Source organism: Crinia signifera, chromosome 9 (genome assembly GCF_055691185.1).
Source record: "Crinia signifera chromosome 9, ASM5569118v1, whole genome shotgun sequence".
NCBI classification, from domain to species: Eukaryota; Metazoa; Chordata; class Amphibia; order Anura; family Myobatrachidae; genus Crinia; species Crinia signifera.
The window spans coordinates 77,335,243-77,358,928 of NC_139225.1; the positions used below are offsets into that span (position 1 = coordinate 77,335,243).

General features: G+C 44.0%; 1 protein-coding gene across 1 annotated transcript; it reads left to right on the forward strand.

The window, feature by feature from the left end:
- Window positions 1-578: 578 nt before the first annotated feature.
- LOC146035685 (ubiquitin carboxyl-terminal hydrolase 12-like) lies at window positions 579-22,701 on the forward strand. The gene is made up of 7 exons (XM_083159270.1): window positions 579-712; window positions 3,434-3,660; window positions 6,175-6,251; window positions 8,358-8,441; window positions 15,677-15,874; window positions 17,763-17,841; window positions 21,571-22,701. Exons 2-7 carry the CDS (start codon window positions 3,451-3,453, stop codon window positions 21,670-21,672), a joined length of 750 nt encoding a protein of 249 aa, XP_083015396.1. The 5' UTR covers window positions 579-712; window positions 3,434-3,450; the 3' UTR covers window positions 21,673-22,701.
- Window positions 22,702-23,686: the final 985 nt, after the last annotated feature.

Consider the following 23,686-nt stretch of genomic DNA (forward strand, 5'->3'; position numbering starts at 1 on the left):
CGTTTTGCTAGTCACGATTCCCTTATGTAGCAGAGCAGTGACGCTGCATTAATGCTCATGCGCACTTATGAGTTTTTAAACCTTTTTTTATTTAAAAAAAAAATGCTGAATATATTCCTATTTTTACATTCAGTTTAGTTCTTGTATTGTATCTTTTACAGAATATTTCCTTTTTTGTTTTTTTCTGTAGTCCAAGGACACCCACAAAAAAATGCGTATCTAAGCTTATATGTGCTGCTGTTTGCCATAGATCTCCAGAATATATTCTAGCTGCGTACATAGTGATAACCGCCTCTATTATATACATATGTGTAACCCTTAAATACAGTAAATATATATATTTTATTATATATATTATATATTACGGTCAATATATATCTATATAGATAGTGTGGCCACCCCCACTTGATTTTTGGAAACTTTTTTTTAATCTACTTTTTTATTTGGTTTCTATAGTATTTAATTTGTAAATTAGTTTTTCTGTCTTGTCTTTCCCAGTTTGGCAACACCTGCTACTGCAATTCTGTTCTACAAGCACTTTATTTTTGTCGCCCGTTTCGGGAAAAAGTTCTGGCATACAAGGTCCAGCCACGGAAGAAGGAAAGCTTGCTCACATGCCTGGCGGACTTGTTTAACAGCATTGCCACGCAAAAGAAGAAAGTGGGGGTTATACCTCCCAAAAAGTTCATCTCCAGATTGAGGAAAGAAAATGGTAAGTAAATAATGCCTTGCCACATTAATGGAGGTTTCTCATGTGTGCAGTAAAGGTGAACTGAAGGCAGGTATTCAAATGTCATACTGAGTTGTACCGAATTGAGCCGGAGGTTTGGAAACCCACTTAAAGTAACATTTTAAAAACTTAAGTGAAGTACAATGTTAGAATTGTACCCTCTGATCTTCATATGATTGCCATACTGGGGAATGTAACCCTTTGAGAGATGTGAAAAATATATGCTAAAAATGCCAGCGTCGCTCACATTTCATATAAAAAAATGTTGTGTAAAAAACAATTAGATTTTTTAATACAAAGGTAAACATTACAGGTCATTATGATGAATAAAAATGTTTGCTTGGTAATTTCTTCCACCTATTGGCACGCAAAGGATTAAAAGAAACTGCATGGCTATACTGCACATAAAAATATTATGTATTAATAAAACGCTCTCACTCCAACCCAGAAGCATTTAGCTGCTTTGCCAACTTGCATCTGTTGTAGTGTTTCTACAGCACTTATTTAACAGGGTATGACGTCAGGATGTTAACTTCAAAATGTTTGCATTGCCAAAGTTGACATTGACCTACCATCAAATAAGGTTATATTTACTGTTAGCCTACAGTAAAGGTGCGTACACACTGGCCGATATATCATCTGTTCGATTGAATGGCCAATACATCGATGCACCTTCGGCAGTGTGTATGATCCACCGACCACCCATACAACCTTGCCGTGAGCCGCCAGTGATTGGCAGCTCAGTGGGCGAACGCATGCAAACACGCCCACCCATTTGTGATGTCAGCCCAGATGGATTGGGCAGCGTGTATGGAGAACACGATGCCCGATCCATCTTTAGATAGATCTGCAGATCAATTTGATCTGCAGATCTATCTACCAGTGTTAACCCAGCTTTAGACTGACCATACACCCAAAGATTTATTGTCCAATCTGGCAGTCTGGAACAAAAGTCTGGTTATATCTGGGTGCAAATGACGACAATTGAATTTTGCTAGCAAACTCTGGAAAACAGACAGAAATGGTCATTCAGATAAATCCGTTAAATCCCTTTTGCAGCATTTCAGTGCAAATGGTTGTGTTATTTCCTCTCAAATGTTACCAGATCTTCGCTCCAACAAACCAGATTGGACAATAAATCTTTAGGTGTGTATGGCCAGCTTTAGGCTAAAATATCATTATTGTTAACCTTTACAATATCAACATTATGTTATTTAGAATGTAGACATGTTATACCATACCCTTTAGCATAGATGAGAATATTTATGGAGCTTGTCCAACATGTTTTTTTTCCCTCCAAATAAATGTTATTGAGTTATAAAGAACGTACAGTACATATACATAACATCAGACTGTCAAAAAAAGTCCAGCTCAAATCTGATACATTTCAGTTACCCATACTCGCAAGTATATTGTAAATAGTATAATAAATTCTGAGTCCAAAAAGTGGCCTTATCATACCACACATAAGAAATTACGGGTGAAATTTACTAAGATGTGAAATACACTTCACAGGTCATGTGGCTATGGGAAACCAATCACATCCTGTCTACTATATTCTAGAGGGTGGTAAATTAATAAGAAGTAGCTTCTGATTGGTTGCCCATAGCAACATGACCTGTGAAGTGTATTTCACATCTTAGTAAATTTCACCCTACATCTCAATTGAGAAAAAAGACACAGAGAAGAGGAAAATGTTTTATTTGCAGAGATAGGACCGTAGTGAGCTGCGGATGTAGGAAGGAAGATGATGGCTTTATGAACCGAGGTACAGAGGAAACAATTGCAAAATGTACAGTGTGTAAAGCACAGCTTCCTTTTATGACAGAATCTGGGACATGTAGTTCCATAAAGGAATATTGTGAGGTGGACTCTTGCGCACTAACTTGTTTTTACTGTGTGTGTGTGTGTGTGTGTGTGTGTCAAACATCGAGCAGCTCTTTTCGTCACCATAGAAAAGCCGATGATGCTCCTTTTATGCATGTGAATAGTTATGGTGGCTGCTTTTCACATCCAACTCTCTTCCTGACTTAAGGTGGCCATACACAAGCAGATTTATCTGCAGATCTGGCTGGTTGGAACAAAAACATGGTTATGGATGAGAGCAAATGACAGTTGACCATGTGCTTGGAAATGCTGGAAAATGTCACTCATCCATAACCATGTTTTTGATCCAACCAGCCAGATCTGAAGATAAATCTTACTAGTGTATGGGCACCTTTATTCATAGTTCCGGTTACAGCTCATCCTGGTCATGCAGTGATCAGCAGCATTTATTAGCATTTTAATAGAGTGGTTTCATATACTTCATAAACAGCACCCTCTTGTGGAGAAATGTATGTAATTCTGCTTGGGAATCATATGCTTTATGTCCTGCATCACAGTGATTTGTGAGTAACTGATATGGGAAAGAGGATCGAATAAAGAACATGGAAATGAGTAACTAATGATGTTTATAGGGAATAAACAAAAAACACTGTAATGTAATTTAAAAGGTTTTGAATGGGCAGTTTCATTAATAAATACACAAATAACTGTAGCAATACATCACATCTAACAATTTGGCCTCAAATCCAAATCTGTCCTCCTAAATGATCCGCGCCCTGCACCTACAGTGAACAATGACTCATACTAGGAATTTGAATCAGCACATTCCATACAATTGCACTGTAAAGCATTGTTTTGTTTCTTTGGCTCATGCAGAACTGTTTGATAACTACATGCAACAGGATGCCCATGAGTTCCTAAATTACCTGCTCAACACTATTGCCGACCTACTACAGGAAGAGAAGAAACAGGAGAACCAGAATGGCAAGCTGCAGAATGGGAGCTTGGAACTGCCGGAACCAGATAAACCTGACCTCACTTGGGTTCACGAGATCTTCCAGGGAACCCTAACCAATGAAACCAGATGTCTTAACTGTGAGACTGTGAGTAGCACAGATTGTACCAAGAATCATTAGAGATTTCTAATGCATAAAATATAATCTATTAGGGTGAATTTCTATAACCACTGTTGTCAGATAAATATCCACTTTGATCCTCAATTATGTGCGAGGTCTGGATAGGTGTTTACATTATAATGCAGTTTAATAAGCTATTAAGCATGTTTTGTGTGTGTGAGGGGGGGGGGGGGGGTTGCGAGGGGGTTAAACATCAGGGATCGCCAAAAACAAGCGATCCTCACCTGTTTTAACCCCAGTGCGGTCCACACACCCTATTCAACTCGACAGGGAAATCTGACGGCGAGGATTCCCCCAAACAGCGAGGCTCTCGGCTAATGCAGGGAGCTCGCTACATTTAGCCATGAGCCTTGCTGTTTTAGCGGCCGCATACGCAGTTTCCTCCTTGCTCCAAAAACCTAGCGAGGGGGGACACTGCGTGTGCAGGGGGTCGGTTGAAGACTGACCCTGCGAGCTGTGACAGCGAGCAGAAAGCATTGAATACACCCCTCTGTCTGTGTTTCTCTCTTTGGCTTTTTTTCACTTCCTTTCTTTCTTTTTTACTTCCTCCATTACTCTGTCATTCTTAAATTCTGTTTTATAGCAGAAATCGCACGTGAAATAGAACTCCTATCTTAGTACATTTCCCCCTTTGTGTCTGGAACACATCATGTTGTTATGTAATGGGAGCAAAAACATTTATATTGTTTCTCTGCAGGCTAAATACTGGTTGCTTTTGCATGTTGCTCACAAATGTTAGACCGCTTTCATTTTACACTACAATTTAGATTTCCGTATGGACACACCCTACCCAAATCTAAATCTCTGCCTGGGAGAGATGCAATAAAGTGATAAAATGGAGAGTGATAAACCACCAACCAATCGGCTCCTACCTGTCATTTTTTAAACACAAGAGAGGGGTAGTTGCAGCGCTCTCAAATTTTAATGAGTGAGTGCGATATCAATAAAATTGAATAATGAACATACAGTACATAGGAAAAAAAAAATATATATTATTAAAACAAGGTATTGGTTAAAAGCAACAAGTGGACCAATCATTATGTGGAAAATATAACCTGCTCTGGTACTGAACCACTGGATACTGGTGCTGGAGTCCAATTATAAGTCCCAATTTGTAATCCCAAAGGTCGCTGGAGGTGTCCCTGGCCCAATGGGGCGAAGGATATTGCTTGTAGGGATCCTCTCTAAAGTGCGGATTGAGTGCAGTCGGGGATTGGGTATGGCACTCCAATTGTAATGAGCAAGCCGTGATCTTTTTACCCCAGTCTGGATAGCTGTGGGGGAGGGCTGCCGTAGTAAGGTGCTCAATGCTTGGAAGTTAGAAATGCTCCAAACGAATTGAAGAGGTGGTGTTTAAAGTCCCAGAAGAATTAAGCAGGTAGGGAGAAATGTCCACAAATGGTCCCACTTGGTCACCGACGCGTTTCGCTGTCACTAGGGACAGCTTTATCAAGTCCTTGTTTTAATAATATATATATATATTTTTTTTTTCATATGTACTGTATGTTCATTATTCAATTTTATTGATATCGCACTCACTCATTAAAATTTGAGAGCGCTGCAACTACCCCTCTCTTGTTTTTTTCTCAATCAACACTAGGGATCTGACTAATCCCCAGTTGCAGCAGCTCACTCTGAGTCTAACAACCACGACCAGCGCTCTAAACAGCTTTTGCTGTATCTCTATTTTTTAAACACAGCCTGTAGGTAGGAGCTGGTTGGCTGGTGGTTTTTCACTCTCCATTTTATCACTTTTTAAGCATAGTGCATCTGGCCCCAAATGTTACATCTGCCCCACCTGCAGTAAAACATGGCTTTGCACATTCATGTGCTTTTTTGCTTACACAAAGCTGAATTAGGCCCTTATATGGCATCGGTACATCTGTCAGACCAGACTTAGATCTACAGTCATTAGGTCGACCCCGGAAGGTCGACTGGCCCCAAGGTCAACAGGGTTGAAGGTCGACATGGCTCAATGTCGACATGGGTTTAGGTCAACAGTTATTAGGTCGACATGAGTTTTTCACTGTTTTTTTTACCCGAATGTTGACATGGACACAGTTGGAGTTGAACCGCTTCGCTCGCGATGCTTCAGGCACACTTTTTTATTCTCCCACCACGTCCTAGTGGATGGTAGGGCATGAAATACCGCCTGTCGACCGTGGTCCATGTCGACCTTGAGCCATGTCGACCTTTAACCGTGTCGACCTTGGGGCCAGTCGACCTTCCGGGGTCGACCGAATGACAGTCGACCTAAGTCTGGTCTGACAGATGACCGTTTCCCGTCTATATACAGCAGCATAAAGCAGCTTTCACTCAACTGAATGAAAATATTCATTGTCAGAAAATTCTCTACATAACCCTATTATTATTGATCATTTCTAGGAAAGTAAACAGATAGTGAACTCTCTGTGACGTGCAGAACTGGTTTCAGTATTTAACAGAGTTTCTTTTGTTAACACTCTGCCTTTTCTATTCAAGGTTAGTAGCAAAGATGAAGATTTCTTGGATCTCTCGGTAGACGTGGAGCAGAACACTTCCATTACGCACTGCTTAAGGTGAGCTGGAAGCGGTGCTAGTTTCATTAAAAACTCCTGGCCAACGTACTTGTTAGAATTCTAGGTGGTTTAAAGATCACCTGTTAATGATGATGATTTTGTATACACAATGTTGGGAAATGATGGTAGGTGAAATAGTTGACATTCTTGGTAAAATACTGTTTTCCTAAACTGGAAACACAAACTTCAACGTGTAACGTTTCATTACTACAGCATACATTCACAAGGAACCTGAAACCAAATGTTACGTAGCTGGAATGATCAATCAGATGTAAATTTACATGTCCATTATAGGTATCAGTTATTATTCTATTTAGCTTCGATTTATTGTTAGTTTTCCCCCCGCAGTTTTCTTTATCTACTATACTGTATACAGAAAATGAAATACATTACATCTACCTGTAGTAATTAATTTTAGCTATAGTCTTCCATCTCCACATAATAAACAGTGTGAAACTGCACTGATTCCCAAATGTTAGGGGGATACAGTCACTAGTTCTCCAGTAACTAGGTGCATGCACTAAAATGCATGAAGGTCGACAGGTCATTAGGTTGACGCAAGCATTAGGTTGACAAAGGGAAGGTCGACAGAAAATGTCGACATGGGTGTTTTCACTTTAAGTCGACATGTGCCGGCAGCCGATATTTCATGCCTTACCATCCATTAGTGTGGTGAAAGTATAAAATAGTGTGCCCGAAGCATGGCGAGGGGACGCGGTGCTGCATTTCAGTATCCATGTTGACTGTGTTGAAATTTGGGATAAAAAAGTGAAAAACCCCATGTCGCCCTTTTGCTTGTCAACCTTCCCCATGTCGACCTAATGCTTGTGTTTACCTAATGACCTGTCGACCTTCATGCATGTCGACCTTCCTGCATGTTGACTTAGTGGTGTCGACCTAATGCTTGTTGACCTAGTTACTGTCTATCCAATGATATCATTCCATTTTTTGAATCCGAATTTTATCCACAGCACTCCTAGACTAAAAATTTCTTAGTGAGATAAAAATCTTAATGAAATAAATTGTGTTTAAATTTCATCTTTACTTTTAATTATGTAGTAGGGACAAAGTTAGCTTCTGTTTGTCCAAATATTTTATAACTGGCCGCTACAAGCACTGGTTATACCCTATTACCCTGATTATAACTTATTTGAATTGGTCCTGGACCACCAACTCAAGCACCCCAGGGTGCCAAGTGACAGTTTGGGAACCACTGTTATACTGTCTGAGAGACCAGAAGCCAACTGTTAAAAGCACAATTGGTACTTGTGTATTTTGGCGGCACCCATCGCATACCATAAGGTATATTGCGCGATACAATATCGCGCGATATTGTACAATGCCATACAATTTTAAAATTGTATGACATTGTATATGGCATACAATGCCATACAATGCGATGCGATTAAACATTGTATAAGCACCCTAATGGGTGCTTACAATGTTAAATGCACCCCCACGCCACCCCCCCCACTCTAAACGTCAACCCGAAGCGTGGCGAGCGCCGCGAGGGGACGCGGATAACTGTGAAGGCCGCGAGGGGACTCCGATACCTGTGAAGGTATCCGCGTCCCCTCGCGGGGCTCGCCACGCTTCGGGCTCGGTGGCTCGCTGCACTCGCCACACTTTCTATTCTCAACTCCACGCCGACGTGGATAGTGGGGGTATGAAAAGGTCGGAGGACGCGTACCGCCGCCCCTCGCTGGCTCGCTGCGCTCGCCACGCTTCGGGTTCACGTTTATAGTGGGGGAGTGGCGTGGGGGTGCATTTAACATTGTAAGCACCCATTACTGTGCTTAAAAGCAACCTTTAGTGTGCTTATACTTTCTTTCATCGTATAGGGGGCAAAAATCGCGTCGCATCGCATGCCATCGGGTGCATGGCATGCGATGCGATTAAAACATCGCGCGATGGGAATCGGGGGCGCCGCTATAATACACAAGTACCACATAATTTAATTTTTTTTTACTTTTTTGATCATAAAATATACTTTAAAAAGATGCTATATATTTTAAGAAGACTGTAATTTTTTCCAGTTTTATAGAAGTATGCCCCCTACTGTGACATGTTGTGTTAGTCATACTCTTTTTTGTTGTGTTCCTGCAGGGGATTCAGTAATACAGAAACACTATGCAGCGAATACAAATATTACTGTGAGCAATGTCGAAGCAAACAGGAAGGACAGAAAAGGTGAGCCCGCTCTTCCACGTTCACATCTGCATTGCGGTGTTTGTACAGTACACGTCTATTGAGGGCTGGACCTGGAGATTATGGTGTGGAAATGGTAACACAGTTATGAGCTGTAGTACTTTTCTGTTAGGATTAATCCTGACACCACAGACATTGTGATATACGCAATATATGGGCACTTAGATGGGAGCTTTATTCAGATGGGATGTTGCCATGGGCAGCCAATCAGATTATGGGCGGTATGCAATGCTGCAATTTCCAACCGCATTGAAGGCAGATTACGACAAAACAAATCCGACATTAAAACAAGTCGGATCAGTTTTGTCGGAAACTGCCATGGATTGTAGAATTCACAGACACTTTTCGACAATCCATTACCGCTTTTGCCGACACCCCCACTTTCCAACACTCGAGCTGGAACAATGAATTCCGGCTGTCAAGTTACAGTCGAGCTGAGTGGAAACGGACCAGGATTCCAACTTGGGACGTTCTGACAGTCGGAATCCTTGGTTGAATTCCCCCCTTAATCTAGTATTTCCTAGAAGGTGCTAAATAAAGTAGTCCTCTCTTCCAGGAGAGGCGGTGTCGGCAGACAAAATACATACATTAAGAATAAAGTTGGACAAACCGTTATTGAGTAACAACACCCAGGGTACAAACATGCATAGTCTATCATTTAATCAGAATACACAATTTATATAAAGGGATGTAGCAAATAGATCATGCACTGTAACTAAAGGCTGAACTCAATGGACACCCGTCTTTATTCAGCCTGAACTACTATGTAACTATGAGTATACAATTGGAAAAGAGACTGACCTAGGTCAATCTATTAGAGCGCTTTTGTATGAGTCTATTCCTTTAAAGAGCAGCCGATTCAGGGGATGGTCAGTTCCCCAAGTAAGAATATAGAACAACAAAAAAAAACAGAGGGGACAATCGGCGCTCAGAAAAATACTGTTTCAAGTGCCTGCATCAATTCAATAAAAATTATTTAATCAATAAATAAATAAATTCATACACATGTATACAATAGACATAAGGAAAATAATAAATATATAAATATAAAAACAATAAATGGCAATGGACCTGTTGGGAGAGCTGAGGTATTTTTATAGTCACCCGTGTGGTGTTTATAGGACCTGTACTGATCCAAGAACTTGTGTCCATAAAAACACTGGTTTGCAGGAATCTATGACCTGCAAACCGGATTTGTTCTAGGGAACAGGATTGCCACCTAGCAACAGCAGGTGGGTTAGGCAGCAAGCCTCCCGAAAGTGCTGAGGGATAGAAAGTGAAAAAATTTTTCACTTACCTCTCCCTCTACAGCTACAGCGCCGCTGGAGGCGCGCGCGCGTGCACGCCGCGTCACGTGCACGCGCGCGCACACGTGAGCGCGCCCCCCAAGCGCTGGTCAGATTTTTTCGGAAGGTTACTGGTGGCAACCTGTCCTCCAAGAATATGGAAAGGTAAGATGACCTCCCGGTAGGTCTACTCCTAACGGGTACCTAGGTAACAAAGACTCAAAAACCCGTAATGCCTTGAAACCAGACAAAGGTTTATTAACATGAAACCGGGAGCCCTTCTGAGAAACTGGGCTAACTAGATAATAGGACTATCTCTCTGTAAGGGAGATTGAGCTTCCTGAGCTGAATGTGTATAAGAAACTTGATTGCAGCCTGAGGATTAGCCGCCGACTGAGTGATGGAGGTCACTTCTGATCCTTATTGGCCGGTGCCTGTGGCTTCTTTTGGTCCCTCGGTGCGCCTGATGGGAAGAGAGAAGGATCTTTAGAACCAACTAATTTAACAGAGGAAGCGCCAGACCTAGCGACATTTGGTGCCAACCAAGGGTGGGTGGGTGGGAGCTGTTGCTAGGTGGCAATCCTGTTCCCTAGAACAAATCCGGTTTGCAGGTCATAGATTCCTGCAAACCAGTGTTTTGTTCTTCGGGAGGCTTGCCACCTAGCAACAGCAGGTGGGCAGACTACCACATACCTGGTGGTTGCTCTGAGAAATTCGATCTTCTGAAGATCGGTTGGTCTCCAATAGTGTCTTGCAAAGGTACGGGAGGAGGACCATCTTGCTGCTCGCATAATCGCATGCAGGGGGATGCCTTTCGCGGCCGCTCTAGTGGCAGCCGCTCCCCGCAGGGAATGGCTTTTGAATTGGTCCGTGTCTATACCCGCCTGTTTCATGGAAGCTACTATCCACCCTCTGATGGTGGATGGTCTAGCAGGGCGGTAGGGTTTCCTACAGGTGATGAAAAGTTGGGAGATGTTCTGTCTAATGAGCGCCGTTCGGGCCAGGTACAGTTCTAAACATGTAGATATACAAATATTGGGGTTGGTGGGATCCCTAATGATGTCGAATTCCACTATTGGTGTATTAAAGGACGAAGTTTTTGTATGCCCTTTCAGGATGATGTGGTAACCTGTTGGGGTACGTGATAACCACGGGTCCTCTATGTGGATTAGAGTTAGCTCAGCCCCTCTTGCTGCTATGGCCAGGGCTAATAGGGATGCTAACTTGCGGGAGAGTAAGATTATGTCCTCCACTGTATCTTGGGAAGACCAGAATGTAAGGAATGGCTCTATGTCCCAGGTATTAGAATACTTTGGTGTGAGGGGCCTGGAAAGGTGGATGCCTCTCAGAAGTCGGAGGTAAAGTTTATTATTCGTTAGATTAGGAACTAAAATAGCCAAGGCCGAGCCGTATGATCTTATGGTGGCAGAGGCTAACCCTGATTGGTATTTAGATGCTAGGAAGTCTAGGGCTAGATGGAGAGGTGAGCCCCGCGTCTGTAGGCTGCGTTGGCTTCTCCATGTGTCAAATTCCTTGATAATGGCCCCGTATCTGGATCTAGTTCGCGGTCTTAAAGACGCATTAATTAGTGCCCTTGTGGGAGATGCTAGGGCTCGGTCGGTCAGCAACCCAATAATATTGCCATCCACATGCACTGGGGAAGGGTCTCTAGTATGTCTGAGGTTCCCTGGAAGCAATCCCTGGACAGCCCCAGGGGGATCTTCGGGCCGATCTGAAGTTGGTTGACTAGGGGAAACCACACTCTGGATGGCCAAACAGGGTATACCAGAACTATGTGGGGTACCCGGTCCTCCCTGATCTTCTGAAGGACCTTCAGGAGAAGGGCTGGGGGAGGGAAGGCGTAAGGGTGCCGAAGGTCTGTCCAAGGGAAGGACATTGCGTCCATCCTCCAGACTCCCTCGGTCCATATTCTGGACACGAACCGTGGGATCTGGGCGTTTGTGGGACTGGCGAAGAGATCTATTTCTAGGTCCCCGAATGCTTGTCTTATCTTTTGAAAAACCTGGCTTTTTAGAGCCACCGAGTCTAGAGAGATTCTTTCGCGAGATAGCGAATCTGCTAGCTCGTTTAGCTGGCCTGGGACATAAGATGCTACTAGGATAATATCCCTCTGTGTAGCCCACTCCCAGATCTCTAGGGCTTCCCTGCATAGGGAGATGGACTTCGTGCCCCCCATTCTGTTTATGTATGACACCGCTGTTGTATTGTCTAGGCACAGCTGTATGCGGGTGTTGGTCATGTGATTGGGAACTAGAGCTCTCAACGCTAGTTTCGCTGCTCGCAATTCTAGGATGTTTATGAACATCTGTGTCTCCTCTGCCGACCAGCTTCCCCGGACTGCCTTGTCCTGTGAGAAGCCTCCCCACCCTGTTAAGGAAGCGTCTGTGGTGATTGTCAAAGACGGTGGGGGGTCTATCAGGGGACGAGGAGGAGGGATAGGAAGAGTGTTCCAGTAGGACAGCTCTGTCTTTGCTTTCCTGGACAGGAATATTGTATCTTTCCATGCATAGTGAGCGTGTAGGAGCGATCTGAGGAGACCCTGCATCTCCCTGCACATCAGAGGAACATGACGAAAGCCTGGTGACATGGCGATCATCTTGCCAATGATTGCGGCTAGGTCCCGCAGGGTTAGTCTGCGTTTCCCTAATGTCTTGTGGATAAATGATTGAGTGTCCCGCCATTTCTCTGGAGGGACTGCCAGTGAAAAAGAATGGGTATCCAGGTTGAACCCTAAGAATGTTATTGATTTTGTGGGGCCGAGGACGGACTTCTGTGTGTTTAGAGTGAAGCCCAGGGCGGACAGGAGAGATAAAGTCATGTCCCTGTGTTTCGTTAAAATATCGCTGTCCTGGTGCACCAGTAATATGTCGTCTAAGTAAATGATGCACAGGATACCCCGCTGACGTAGATGGGATATGACTGCTTTCATTACCCGTGTAAATGTATAGGGTGCACATGAGAGGCCAAATACCATGACAGTCCACTGATATGTATTGCCTCTCCAGACGAATCTGAGAAAACGTCTGTGGTTGGGATGAACCGATATAGAATGGAAAGCTTCCTTCAGGTCTATCTTTATACAGAAGCAGTCCCTTGTCAGGATGTATGGAATGTCTGATATGCCCTCCATACGGAATCTCTTGGTCTTGAGATACCTGTTTAGACCTTTGACATTTAATACTGGTCTTACGGAGCCATCCTGTTTGGCTATAGGGAACAAGTGACTTGTCCAGCCCGAAAGCCCTGGGTTCGCTGGCTCTATTTTTCCCTGGCTTAATGCTAATGCCAGGACCTCGTCTAGTTGAGGACTGCACTTCCTTGAACAAGGAATGCGGCTGAACTGGTGTGGGAATCGTAGTAGAGGGAGCTTCAGCCCAAATTGAATGGTCTTTAGTAGCCATTTGTCTGAGGAAATGCTTTCCCATTCTGCATAGGCTTGGCCCAGAGTTCTGTGGCATGTGGTGTGTGTGGGTACACTTACCGAAATTTCGGCCTCTCTTGGAGCTGTTCCAATTGTTTCCTGCCGATGTTCTGGAGTTATCGGCTGGTCTGCTACCGAACCCTCCGGTCTGGGTTCTTCTTGTTCCCTGGTATTCTCGGGACGGACCCGCGGGTCTCGAAGTCCGGCCCCCTTGGAGAAAGGGCCTCTTGAAGTGGTCACCCCCTTTCTTGAGGTCGGAAAAGGATTTCCTTGCCTTGTGGCGTATCTTGACCTCTTCTATGAATTGGGGCCCAAACAAGTCCGCATTTTCTAGATTGGGGAATTCTAGAGACTTAGGGGCTAAGTCTGCCAGGCCCGCTGCCGTGAGCCATCTGGATCTGCGGGTATTTGTGATGTGATTGAAGGTCTGTCCTATAATCAGTGTTGCTCTACTGATGGCCTTCAGAAGAGCCATTTTAGATGCTATCAGTGCATCCAGGGAGACGCTAGCTTCACCTTCCCTTTCTGCCTTGTCTAGGACATATAGTAGCGGACCAGCTGCGTCTGCTATCTTGTACTGAATCTTCTTCAGGGTACGGTCTGTGGTGTCATTTTGCCTTTTGTCACCCACAATAGACATTAGCGCTGGGTCAATGCCGGGCGCAAATAGCGCAGGAATGTCTGGTAGCCCTGTATGAGAGCGCAGTACCAACTCATCCTCCTTAACCAGTGCTGCTCTGAAAGCTAACTGAGCGAATTTCTGCACCTCAGAATTTTGCTTCAGTGCCCAGTGGGTAGCATAGAGCTTAGATGGAGGGGTCTTTCCTGCTAGCGCCACTCTGGCCATTTGGATGTCACTATATTCCCCCCTTTTTGAAGAAGCTGAAGTTCTGGTAACTTCTTCAGACTCCCAGTCCACTGGGGGAGGGGGGCTACTCCTGCGGGAGTACTGTGACGACCTGGCAGGTGACCCTTTGTGCTGTGAACGGGTACCTTCATGCTGCCTGCTACGGGCAGGAAAGTTATGCCAGCTACGGGCAGGGGATGTGTGCTTGCTCCGAGCACTATCAGGTTGCCTGCTACGGGCAATGCCAGGAAAAAGGGGTTTTTCACCTGAACAGGTCCCTTTTTTGGCAGACTTAATTTTATCAGTCTTTTTTAGACTTTTCCTGCGTGGAATAGGGCTCCCTGAGGTGTAGGGTGACCCTGCCTCTTCATGGGAAGACTCATTTACCTCAGAGTCTGAGTCAGTCTGCACCACTTTCCTGACTGACTTTTTCCTCCTTTTTGCAGGAATTTCCTCAGAAGAGGATGAATCACTTGAGTACTGAGAGAGTGCCCTCTTGTGGGCTCTCTCCGCTTTACTACTGCCAGGCATGGAGGACATATCCAGTGAGTCTGTGGCAGACACAGAAACGCTGTCCTCCATGTCTGCTGACAGAAAAAATCTGACCAGCGCTTGGGGGGCGCGCTCACGTGTGCGCGCGCGTGCACGTGACGCGGCGTGCGCGCGCGCGCACGCGCGCGCGCCTCCAGCGGCGCTGTAGCTGTAGAGGGAGAGGTAAGTGAAAATTTTTTTCACTTTCTATCCCTCAGCACTTTCGGGAGGCTTGCTGCCTAACCCACCTGCTGTTGCTAGGTGGCAAGCCTCCCGAAGAACAAAGTCCAGAAAGCGTCCGTGTGATTTAAGGCCGTATGATGTTATGTCCTGGTAGCTGCCTAGGAGGTGGGCCCGTTGGCAAAAGATGGTATATGATAGCCATATTTATATATTTATTATTTTCCTTATGTCTATTGTATACATGTGTATGAATTTATTTATTTATTGATTAAATAATTTTTATTGAATTGATGCAGGCACTTGAAACAGTATTTTTCTGAGCGCCGATTCTCCCCTCTGTTTTTTGTTGAACTATGAGTATACACCTGTGGCTGGCTACATGGAGTATGCAGGTGTCTCCCAGTAACAGTTGTGATAGACAAGAGTGACTTCATTTCCCTCTGACGTAGGAAATACTTTCAGCCAAGCTGTCTAATTTACTGACAAGCTCTGTATTCTGACACTGATCACTATTATTCCTTTCCCCTTCACATATTGGGCGAGATGTACTAAGCCTTAAAAAGTGATCAAAAGGAGAGTGATAAACCACCAAGCAATGACATCCTACCTGTCATTTTTCAAACACAGCCTGTGACATGACAGGTAGGAACTGATTAGCTGTCTGTTTATGTCTCCATTTTGTCACTTTTCAAGCTTAGTACATCTGGCCAATTCTTCTACAACTTAACTATGTGTCTTGGCCATCTCTCCCTTTGTATCATCCTTCACAGCAGGATTTATATTCTAGTTCTCCACTTCTGAAAATGTTTGAGTAGTACAAGTATATCTCAGCGTGTCTTCTCATTCTGTGTCTCTGTCTGACCTGTCTTGCTACATGTGAATGATACAATGAAATACTTGCCATTTTGTGTGTTTAATCTGTTTGCAGGATGAGAGTGAAGAAGTTGCCTATGATATTAGCCCTGCACTTGAAAAGATTTAAATACATGGACCAGCTGCACCGATATACCAAACTCTCCTACCGTGTGGTGTTCCCACTAGAGCTGCGGCTCTTCAACACTTCCGGGGATGCCACCAACCCTGAACGAATGTATGACCTCGTAGCGGTGGTGGTCCACTGCGGCAGGTGTGTAAATCTGATTATTAATAGGGTAGCTATAAGAGATTACATACCATTACATATGACCATTGAGCTGACCATTAAAAGGCATGTGAGTGCTCCGTATCCCATCTCCAACATAAAGCTTAAATAGTTCTTCTTCACTGCTCGCAATATTAAACCTTCTCCTTTTCTACGGGTCTTTATCATTTGTCTTGTATTGTGTAGCAATGAATAAGGATAGAAAACTTGTCTAAGCTTTGCACAAATAGATGATTATCTACAGTACATAAGTATAATTGAACGATGTTTGTGTGTGTATGTATGTTCCACGATAACGTTCAAACTTTTTAACTAATAGTCGTCAAACTTTGCACACTACCTTATCATCGTAACCCTTTGAGTGCGAACATCTGTGAGATGTGCAAATAATCTGCTAAAAATGCCAGCGTCACTCACATTTGTTATATAGATTCAAATAAATAATGTGTTAACAAATATTATATTTCCTCTTCTCTGCTGTACATGAGAATTGCACTTTTTTATATACTGGTTCCACTGCCCCATTAAGGACTTCTTTAGGATTGCATGGAATTCCCTTTTTCATGCAATATGACTTTCCCTAGGCCAGGGGTGGCCAAACTGGACCTTCAGATATTTCAAAGGTCCACATTTTCCAAATCACCTAGCTGGTGCACAGCTGTAGTCATTACTAAAGGCCCATACACACTGGGAGATTTTGAGATGAAAGCAGCTCAGTTTTGTCGTTTGAGCTGCTTTCAGACCCAAAGCTACCCCAGTGTGCATGGGCAGGCGATGAGCGCTGATGCACGCTCCCGTATCATCGCCGGCTGGCGCCATTTGTCTGAACCTGCATCCTGCTATGGAAAGCCATTCACAGCAGCAAAAATCGCTGGGTAAGTGGAAAATCGCTCAGTGTGTATGCACTGAGCTATTTTCAACCCAACGATTTCAGCGATCATCGCTGTCCATTTACGCTGAGCCAAAATGGCCGGTGTGTATGCACCGAAACTGCCACATATCAAACATGCTGCATTCATTCCTACTATAGATCCACAGGTTGCCTGACATACAGGAACTGTTGGTAGATCTTGAGGACCGGTTTGGCCACCCCTGTTCTAGGCTCTAAACCTCCCAGGGTTCCCTGAATACCGTTTAAGGAAAGCTTAGCAACCTCCTGATCCTAAGCCAATACTGCTGTATGACTAAGCACTTATTCATATTGCATTCTAGATGGCCCAATATGTACTTTCCCTATCAATTTGTAAATCCCAAAAAATCAAGCTGCAAAAAAGGCACGCCCAGAGAATCTGACCCTAGTAAACTGTCCTTTTTGTTTAATACTTAGCCTTGTTTTATTACTGTGCTCCAAATGGTGAAGCTATGTGTACTGGTGCCATATATTTATTATTAACAGTTTCTTATATAGCGCACACATATTCCGTAGCGCTGTACAGAGAATATTTGAACCCTCCAGTCACTGCCCCAGTGGAGCTTACAATCTATATTCCCTACCACATGTACACACACACACAGACATTCTAGTGTTAATTTGTTGGCAGCCAATTAGCCTACCAGTATATTTTTGGAATGTGGGAGGAAACCGGAGTACCCGGAGGAAACCCACGCAAGTACAGGGAGAATATAGAAACTCTGCACAGTTAGGGCCATGGTGGGATCGAACCCATGACCTCAGTGCTGTGAGGCAGGAATGATAACCATTACACCGTCTGAGCTGTCTCAGTAAATACATATATGGTTTGTTTTTATACGTGTATGCACATGGGCTTTTAACTTATACTGTAGTAGAACTCTTCCTTTTTTATTATTATTATTATTATTAGCATCTCCAAGTCAACTGCATAACTGCACAATTCTCTTTTTGTTGAGACAGTGGGCCGAACCGTGGACACTACATCACCATTGTAAAGAGCCATGGATTCTGGCTGCTGTTTGATGATGATATTGTAGAGGTTGGTTATGTTCGTCTTGTCAGCTTCTGTACCTTTTCTGTGATATAATCTCCCCCAGTCAAACATTGTTTTATGTATTGTAGCTTAAAACCTGTATCTCTTACAGAGTGCATCCTGTTCTTGCTAAATATACATTGAATATACTGCCATATCCACTGTACATGGTGGTATGCCTGGTCCAGAATAAGGATGGCCTCTAAGGAGTTTACTGCAGCGCATCACATACATTGTACTCGTGTTCAGTGACCGTATTGTAACCTCCTTAGAAGCTCCTTCTCCTGAATTCATTTATCATCCAGTATTATATTTGGTCTGTTTTATTTCACCTTTAAAGGTACATTTAATAAAGCTACTAAAACGGAAGAAAGGTGATTTTGCCCATAGCAGCTTATCTGATTCTATCTAGCATTTATAGGATGCACTAGAGAAATGCGTATTGAGAATAAGTATATTGTTGGTAATACTTTTCCCTCATGAAACCAGATGGTAACTAGTGATGAGTGACATTTCTTTATTGGCTGAGGAGTAGATGCAGGAATTCTGGTGTCCCTGTATATACCATCACATTATCTCAATGATGTAAAAGGGTAACATAGAACATCATCTATTATAGTGTCCTATTGCACATAGGGCCTGATTCGTGCCTGTTTGCTGGGCTGTGCGGTTAATCGCAACCTAGCGAACAGGTCAGCACCGCTTATCCCGAGCCGACCGAATCCGGTCGCTACCATGCGAGGGGATGTGTTCCCTTACACGTCCCCTCGCATGGGGCCGAATGGGAGAGAAATCATTCGAAGGTGGAACACCACTGAATGATTTCTCTCCCCTTTGGGAATAAAAGTTCAGTCTAAACTGACTTTTATTCCGGATGCAGATCAGCCACTGGCCCCACACAGGCATCAACCAGCCTGTGTTCCCAGGGGAATGCCCACAAAACTGTACACGTTCCCCTGCAGTCCCCTCGGACCTTAAGCTGGGTACACATATATACAATCCCTATTTCTTGCGACCGTTCGACCGACCGTACACCCATCGGATCGTCCACAAACAACAGCCGATCACGCGCGTACACACCTGTACAATTTTACTTGCGAAGTCTGATGTATTCCCGTCCAGACAGTCGCAAGAAAAAGATTGTACCACCGTACACACTGTCTCGATTTGGGCTATTGACACGTCATATGTGAACAAAATTATCATAATAGGCTGGGTATGGGCATACTTATAGCAAACCACTATATATGCGAAATAGCGGCACGGTGACTAAAATTTAGACGCAAACCCTTCTATATAGAACTTTAGTCAGCTGGCAGGGTGACTAAACTTCTATATAGATGGGTTATGCGTCTACATTTTAGTCACCCTTTTACCCATTAAAAAAAAAAAACTACGTGGGGTCCCCCCCCCCCACGGCTGTAACCAGCACCAGGCTGAAGAGCCGGGGCTGGTATTAAAAAATCAGGAAACCAACCATATAGGGCTTTGCTTATTTTTTAAAACTAGCCCCAGGCTCCAGGTCCGGGGCTGGTTCCCAAAATACAGGGGACAAAATGACTATGGGTCCCCCGTATTTTAAGAACCAGCCCCAGGCCTAACCAGCCAGCAAGTCCCCCAGGCCAAAGCATTCAGCCCTCTGACCGGTCAGCCTGGCCAGGGGCCCTGGGGGAGTGGGGACCCCCCCAATTAAGGGGTCTCCCCCTCCAGGACTTACCTGACCAGGCTGAAGCCTGGTGCTGTCCCCGGTGACCCTGTGCGGTGGTCATCGGGCTGATTGAAGTGTAAAAAAAAATAGAATAAAAACAATTGTCTTCTACTGTGGAACTATGAGTCCCAGCAAGCCTCCCCCGCATGCTGGGACTTCGAGAACCACAAGTCCCAGCATGCAGGGCATTAAAGGGCCTGCTGGCACTTATAGTTCCACAGGAAAAAAAATAGTAAAATAAACACACTGACACACGATAAAAATAAAACTTTATTACATCCAAAGCCCATACATACTGATACTTCTTACCTATCTTGAGCCCATCGGTAGGTCCCTGGGTCCGTTCTGGTGCCTTGGTTCCGGGGCTGGTCCGGGGCTCCAGGGCTGAAGAGTCCGGGGTCCTTGATCCGAAGAAATCCATGGGGGACCTGTGGAAGGAAATACTACTCACCAGGTCCTCTGGCGAAGATCCCGACATCTTCTCCATCTTCTCCGTCTCCGCCGCATCAGCCACCGGTACACGATGGACTTTGAGAGGCACAGAGATGTTTCATCTTCGGCGCCTCTCATCTGAATGATTCTATTGGCCGCCTAGCGGCCAATCAGGAGCCGACTTTCTCGTTTTTTGTTTATATTTTTTAGTCACCCTGCTGAGAGATCATGCAGCTATGGAACGCCCACATGGGCGTTCCAGCTTTGGCAGTATAGTCGCAAGGACGGCAGCATATCAATCGAACGTGCGTACACACTGCACTTTTGTTCCGATATGGGGCCGTCCTGTCGGATGAAAATTAAACAGCAAAGAACCTTCGACTGACCGAGTATGGACGGACAAGACCGTTTTTTGCCGTTTATCGCTCGTACGGGACAGCGTACACACCTATACAATTGAATGGCCGCCCGACCCAGAACGGAAGAATGGCCCGACAATTGTATATATGTGTACCCAGCTTTACTGTCTACAGCAAATGGCTCTGCATATGTGGCATATTCGCAGAAGTGCAAACCCCCCACCATTGGAGAAGTGTCTGAATCGCCCCATAGTTTGCACCATGGGAGTTCTTAGAAGTGACAATTTATAAAGGAGTTGGTTTTAAAAAGGGAGCTCATGTTACATGTTTCGGTTAAACAATTTTAAAAGAGAATATTATTGGGTTGGGTTGGGTTGGGTTGGCGCATTGATCCATGAAATGGATTTAAATGTATTCTGTGTCCCATCTACTAAGTAAATAAAAGTATTCCTATCCTGGAGATCTAATTTCAGCCCAAATGCCTTTTTCTGGGTACAGTAGGGATTCAAAGCAATTTGGCAGAGGTTTATGCTCCTGAATAAGAAGGGCCTGAGGGGCAGATTCATTAAGCTCGGTGAAGTGATAAAGTGTCTGGTTTTAATCACCGGCCAATCAGCTCCTACCTGTCATTTTTCAAACCACGCCTGTAACTTCACAGTTAGGAGCTAATTGGCCGTGATAAAAACAAACCAGACACTTTATCACTTCACCAAGCTTAATAAATTTGGTGTTATACAGTTCCATCATCTATGTTTTGTATGGTCAGGTATTAGACTGGATCAGAATTGGACATAGAGGGGGAAATTTACTAAGATGTGTATTCTACTGCACTTGTGATGTTGCTATGGGCAGCCAATCAGAATCTACTTCTTATTTATTTAGCACCCTCTAGAACAGGCATGTCCAACGTTGGCCCTCCAGATGTTGTGAAACTACACATCCCAGCATGCTTTGCCACAGTTTTGCTATTAGAGAATGCTAAAACTATTGCAAAGCATGCTGGGATGTGTAGTTTCACAACATCTGGAGGGCCAACGTTGGACATGCCTGCTCTAGAAGATAGTAGACATGATCTGATTGGTTGCCCATAGCAACATCCCATGCAAAGCAGAATACACATCTTAGTAAATTTCCCCCAGAATGTCCATCATTGTGTGAAACATTGTTAAGCAAAACTTTTCAGTGTCTAAAAATTGACATATTTAAGAACTTTTTCTTTCTTCCCTCCTTCCACAGAAGATAGATGCCCAAGCCATTGAAGAGTTCTACGGTTTAACGTCAGACATTTCCAAAAACTCAGAGTCAGGATATATCCTGTTCTACCAATCCAGAGACTAATTCCCATCCTGGGGAAATAATAAATGCCTAGTACTGAAGAAGGTTAAACTGTTGGACAGTGAATGAGGAATCAGTGGTCCTAACACGGACATAAAGGATTCACACAGCTGCCACTGTGGATATCAGTTTTCAGTTCATGGAAAAACTGTTTTCCCTTATAATTTCTCTGGTCTCCACAAGTATCCAAAGCCGATCTTCTCCAGAAAGCCATTTCAGTGTGTCTTCTCCTTACCAGGCCTAGGAAGGCCAAACCCTTCCTTATGCCTTGTAGGCTGAGAAGAGTGGGTTGGCATTGTGTTTTGTTGGAGAGTCCGTAGGAAGGATGACATCTGCTGCCGAGTGTATATGACTCACTCAGACCCAAGCAAAGAAGATAGCACTTTGTAAGACAGAGGACAGCTGTGGTTTGGTGCTCAGTTCATACTCAATCAAAGATTTTAAAGTTCAAAAAAATGTGATTCATAACAATCAAGTTATTGTTTCATATCACTTGTAATCACGTCTGCTTCTGCACCATCTTCAGTGATTCCTGCCTTCCATTTGTTTGCTGTAACACTCCTTGTAGTGAGTGTTAATAGGCTGCTGTTCTGCACACTAAATAATGGGATCACTACGTATTTTTTTTTTTTTTATTTAATGTTTTTTCAGTATATGTTTTGAATTTTAGCACCTTTTTTATGGTTGAAGACCTCTTCAAGTATTGCTGCATTAATGGACGTGGGCCAACCAGAGTGTAAGGCCAGAGGGTTCCAACCTCAATTTAACAAGCTGCCTGATCTGGAAGGCTCTTAGGCTCTACGTACATGAGCACAGGTGAGTTGATCAGCATCCATGTTTGGCTCACTTGTGCTCCTGTGATTAGGGGCCAAGAACACTTGGATGTCGGGGAAAAGTGCTACAATTGGTAATCTCTGCAACCGCTGTCCATAAAACTCCAATTACAAGAGACGCATTGAGAATTTCAGTAGGATTAAAGTGTCAAAACCCATAAATAAAGCAATTAACCCATCTATTTGGGATTTAATCTTATTTTTTTCAAGTGTCATGACTGTTACTCCTATAGCGAGTGTGAATGAGATGCGGGTGCCTGGACAGGTAACATGTACTGATCCCTTCTTGTTTGTGCAGGGATAAGAGTTTGCACGCATATGTGAAAGTAGTTTTGTAGCAGAACAGACTGCTTCACATCGATGGTTCCACGGATACCATCTTTCATTTGGCTTATGTATCACTAATCCACTATAGTTGTAGATTTACTATGCCTTTGGGTAAGACTTGAAGCATGTTGGACAAATTGTACATATTGTCTCTTCCAAGTGCAGCACAAGGTGAAGATTTTTGGAAAATTTTGTGTCATAGACTTTTCTTAAAGGATGCAATATATTTGCATCACTAATGCAACAAATCTACAACTCCTACAACCTCCACCCCACAATGCCACCAAAGTCCACTTTCCTGCCTCTCAAGTGATAGTGTGGATGCTTAGATGTTCCACAGCCACTTCCTGCATCAAATACTACATGCCTGTCTTCCTCGTAGACATCCTTCATTTTTTGATAAGCAGTCTCGGTGGTGACCCCTTCAGATCCCGGTGCCCTAGGCAGATGCCTAATGAGCCTTGAGTCCTGTTGAAGAAAGAGCGCTATATAAATTAATTTTTTATTAATGAATATAAAGTTGACTTTGGTGCTACTTTGTATTGGCTGTGATGTGAATAAGATGCTAAGGCGGTATCCTGTTATACCCCTTTCACACTGACAAATATTTCCTGGGTTATTGCACATGAACACGCAGCAACCCAGGAAATTGGTCAGTGTGAAAGGGTCCTGAAAATTGTTCCAGTATTTCAAACTAGGTCTTGACCAGGGTTGGACCCAGGATGCTCGCGGGTCCAGGGGCAGTGTGAATGGGTAACACGGGTCGATGCAATGTGAAGGTGCCGCTGACGCTGAAAGATGCTGACATCTCCCAACGCCGTCCCGATTATGCCAACCACCCGGCTTTATGGTGGGTC

Excerpts from the sequence above, each read along its gene's own strand:
- LOC146035685 (XM_083159270.1), top strand. The coding sequence starts at position 3,451 with ATGCAACAGGATGCCCATGAGTTCCTAAATTACCTGCTCAACACTATT. Across the intron at positions 3,661-6,174 it reads GATGTCTTAACTGTGAGACT|GTTAGTAGCAAAGATGAAGA; the intron begins GTGAGTAGCACA and ends TTTCTATTCAAG. Across the intron at positions 8,442-15,676 it reads AAACAGGAAGGACAGAAAAG|GATGAGAGTGAAGAAGTTGC; the intron begins GTGAGCCCGCTC and ends ATCTGTTTGCAG.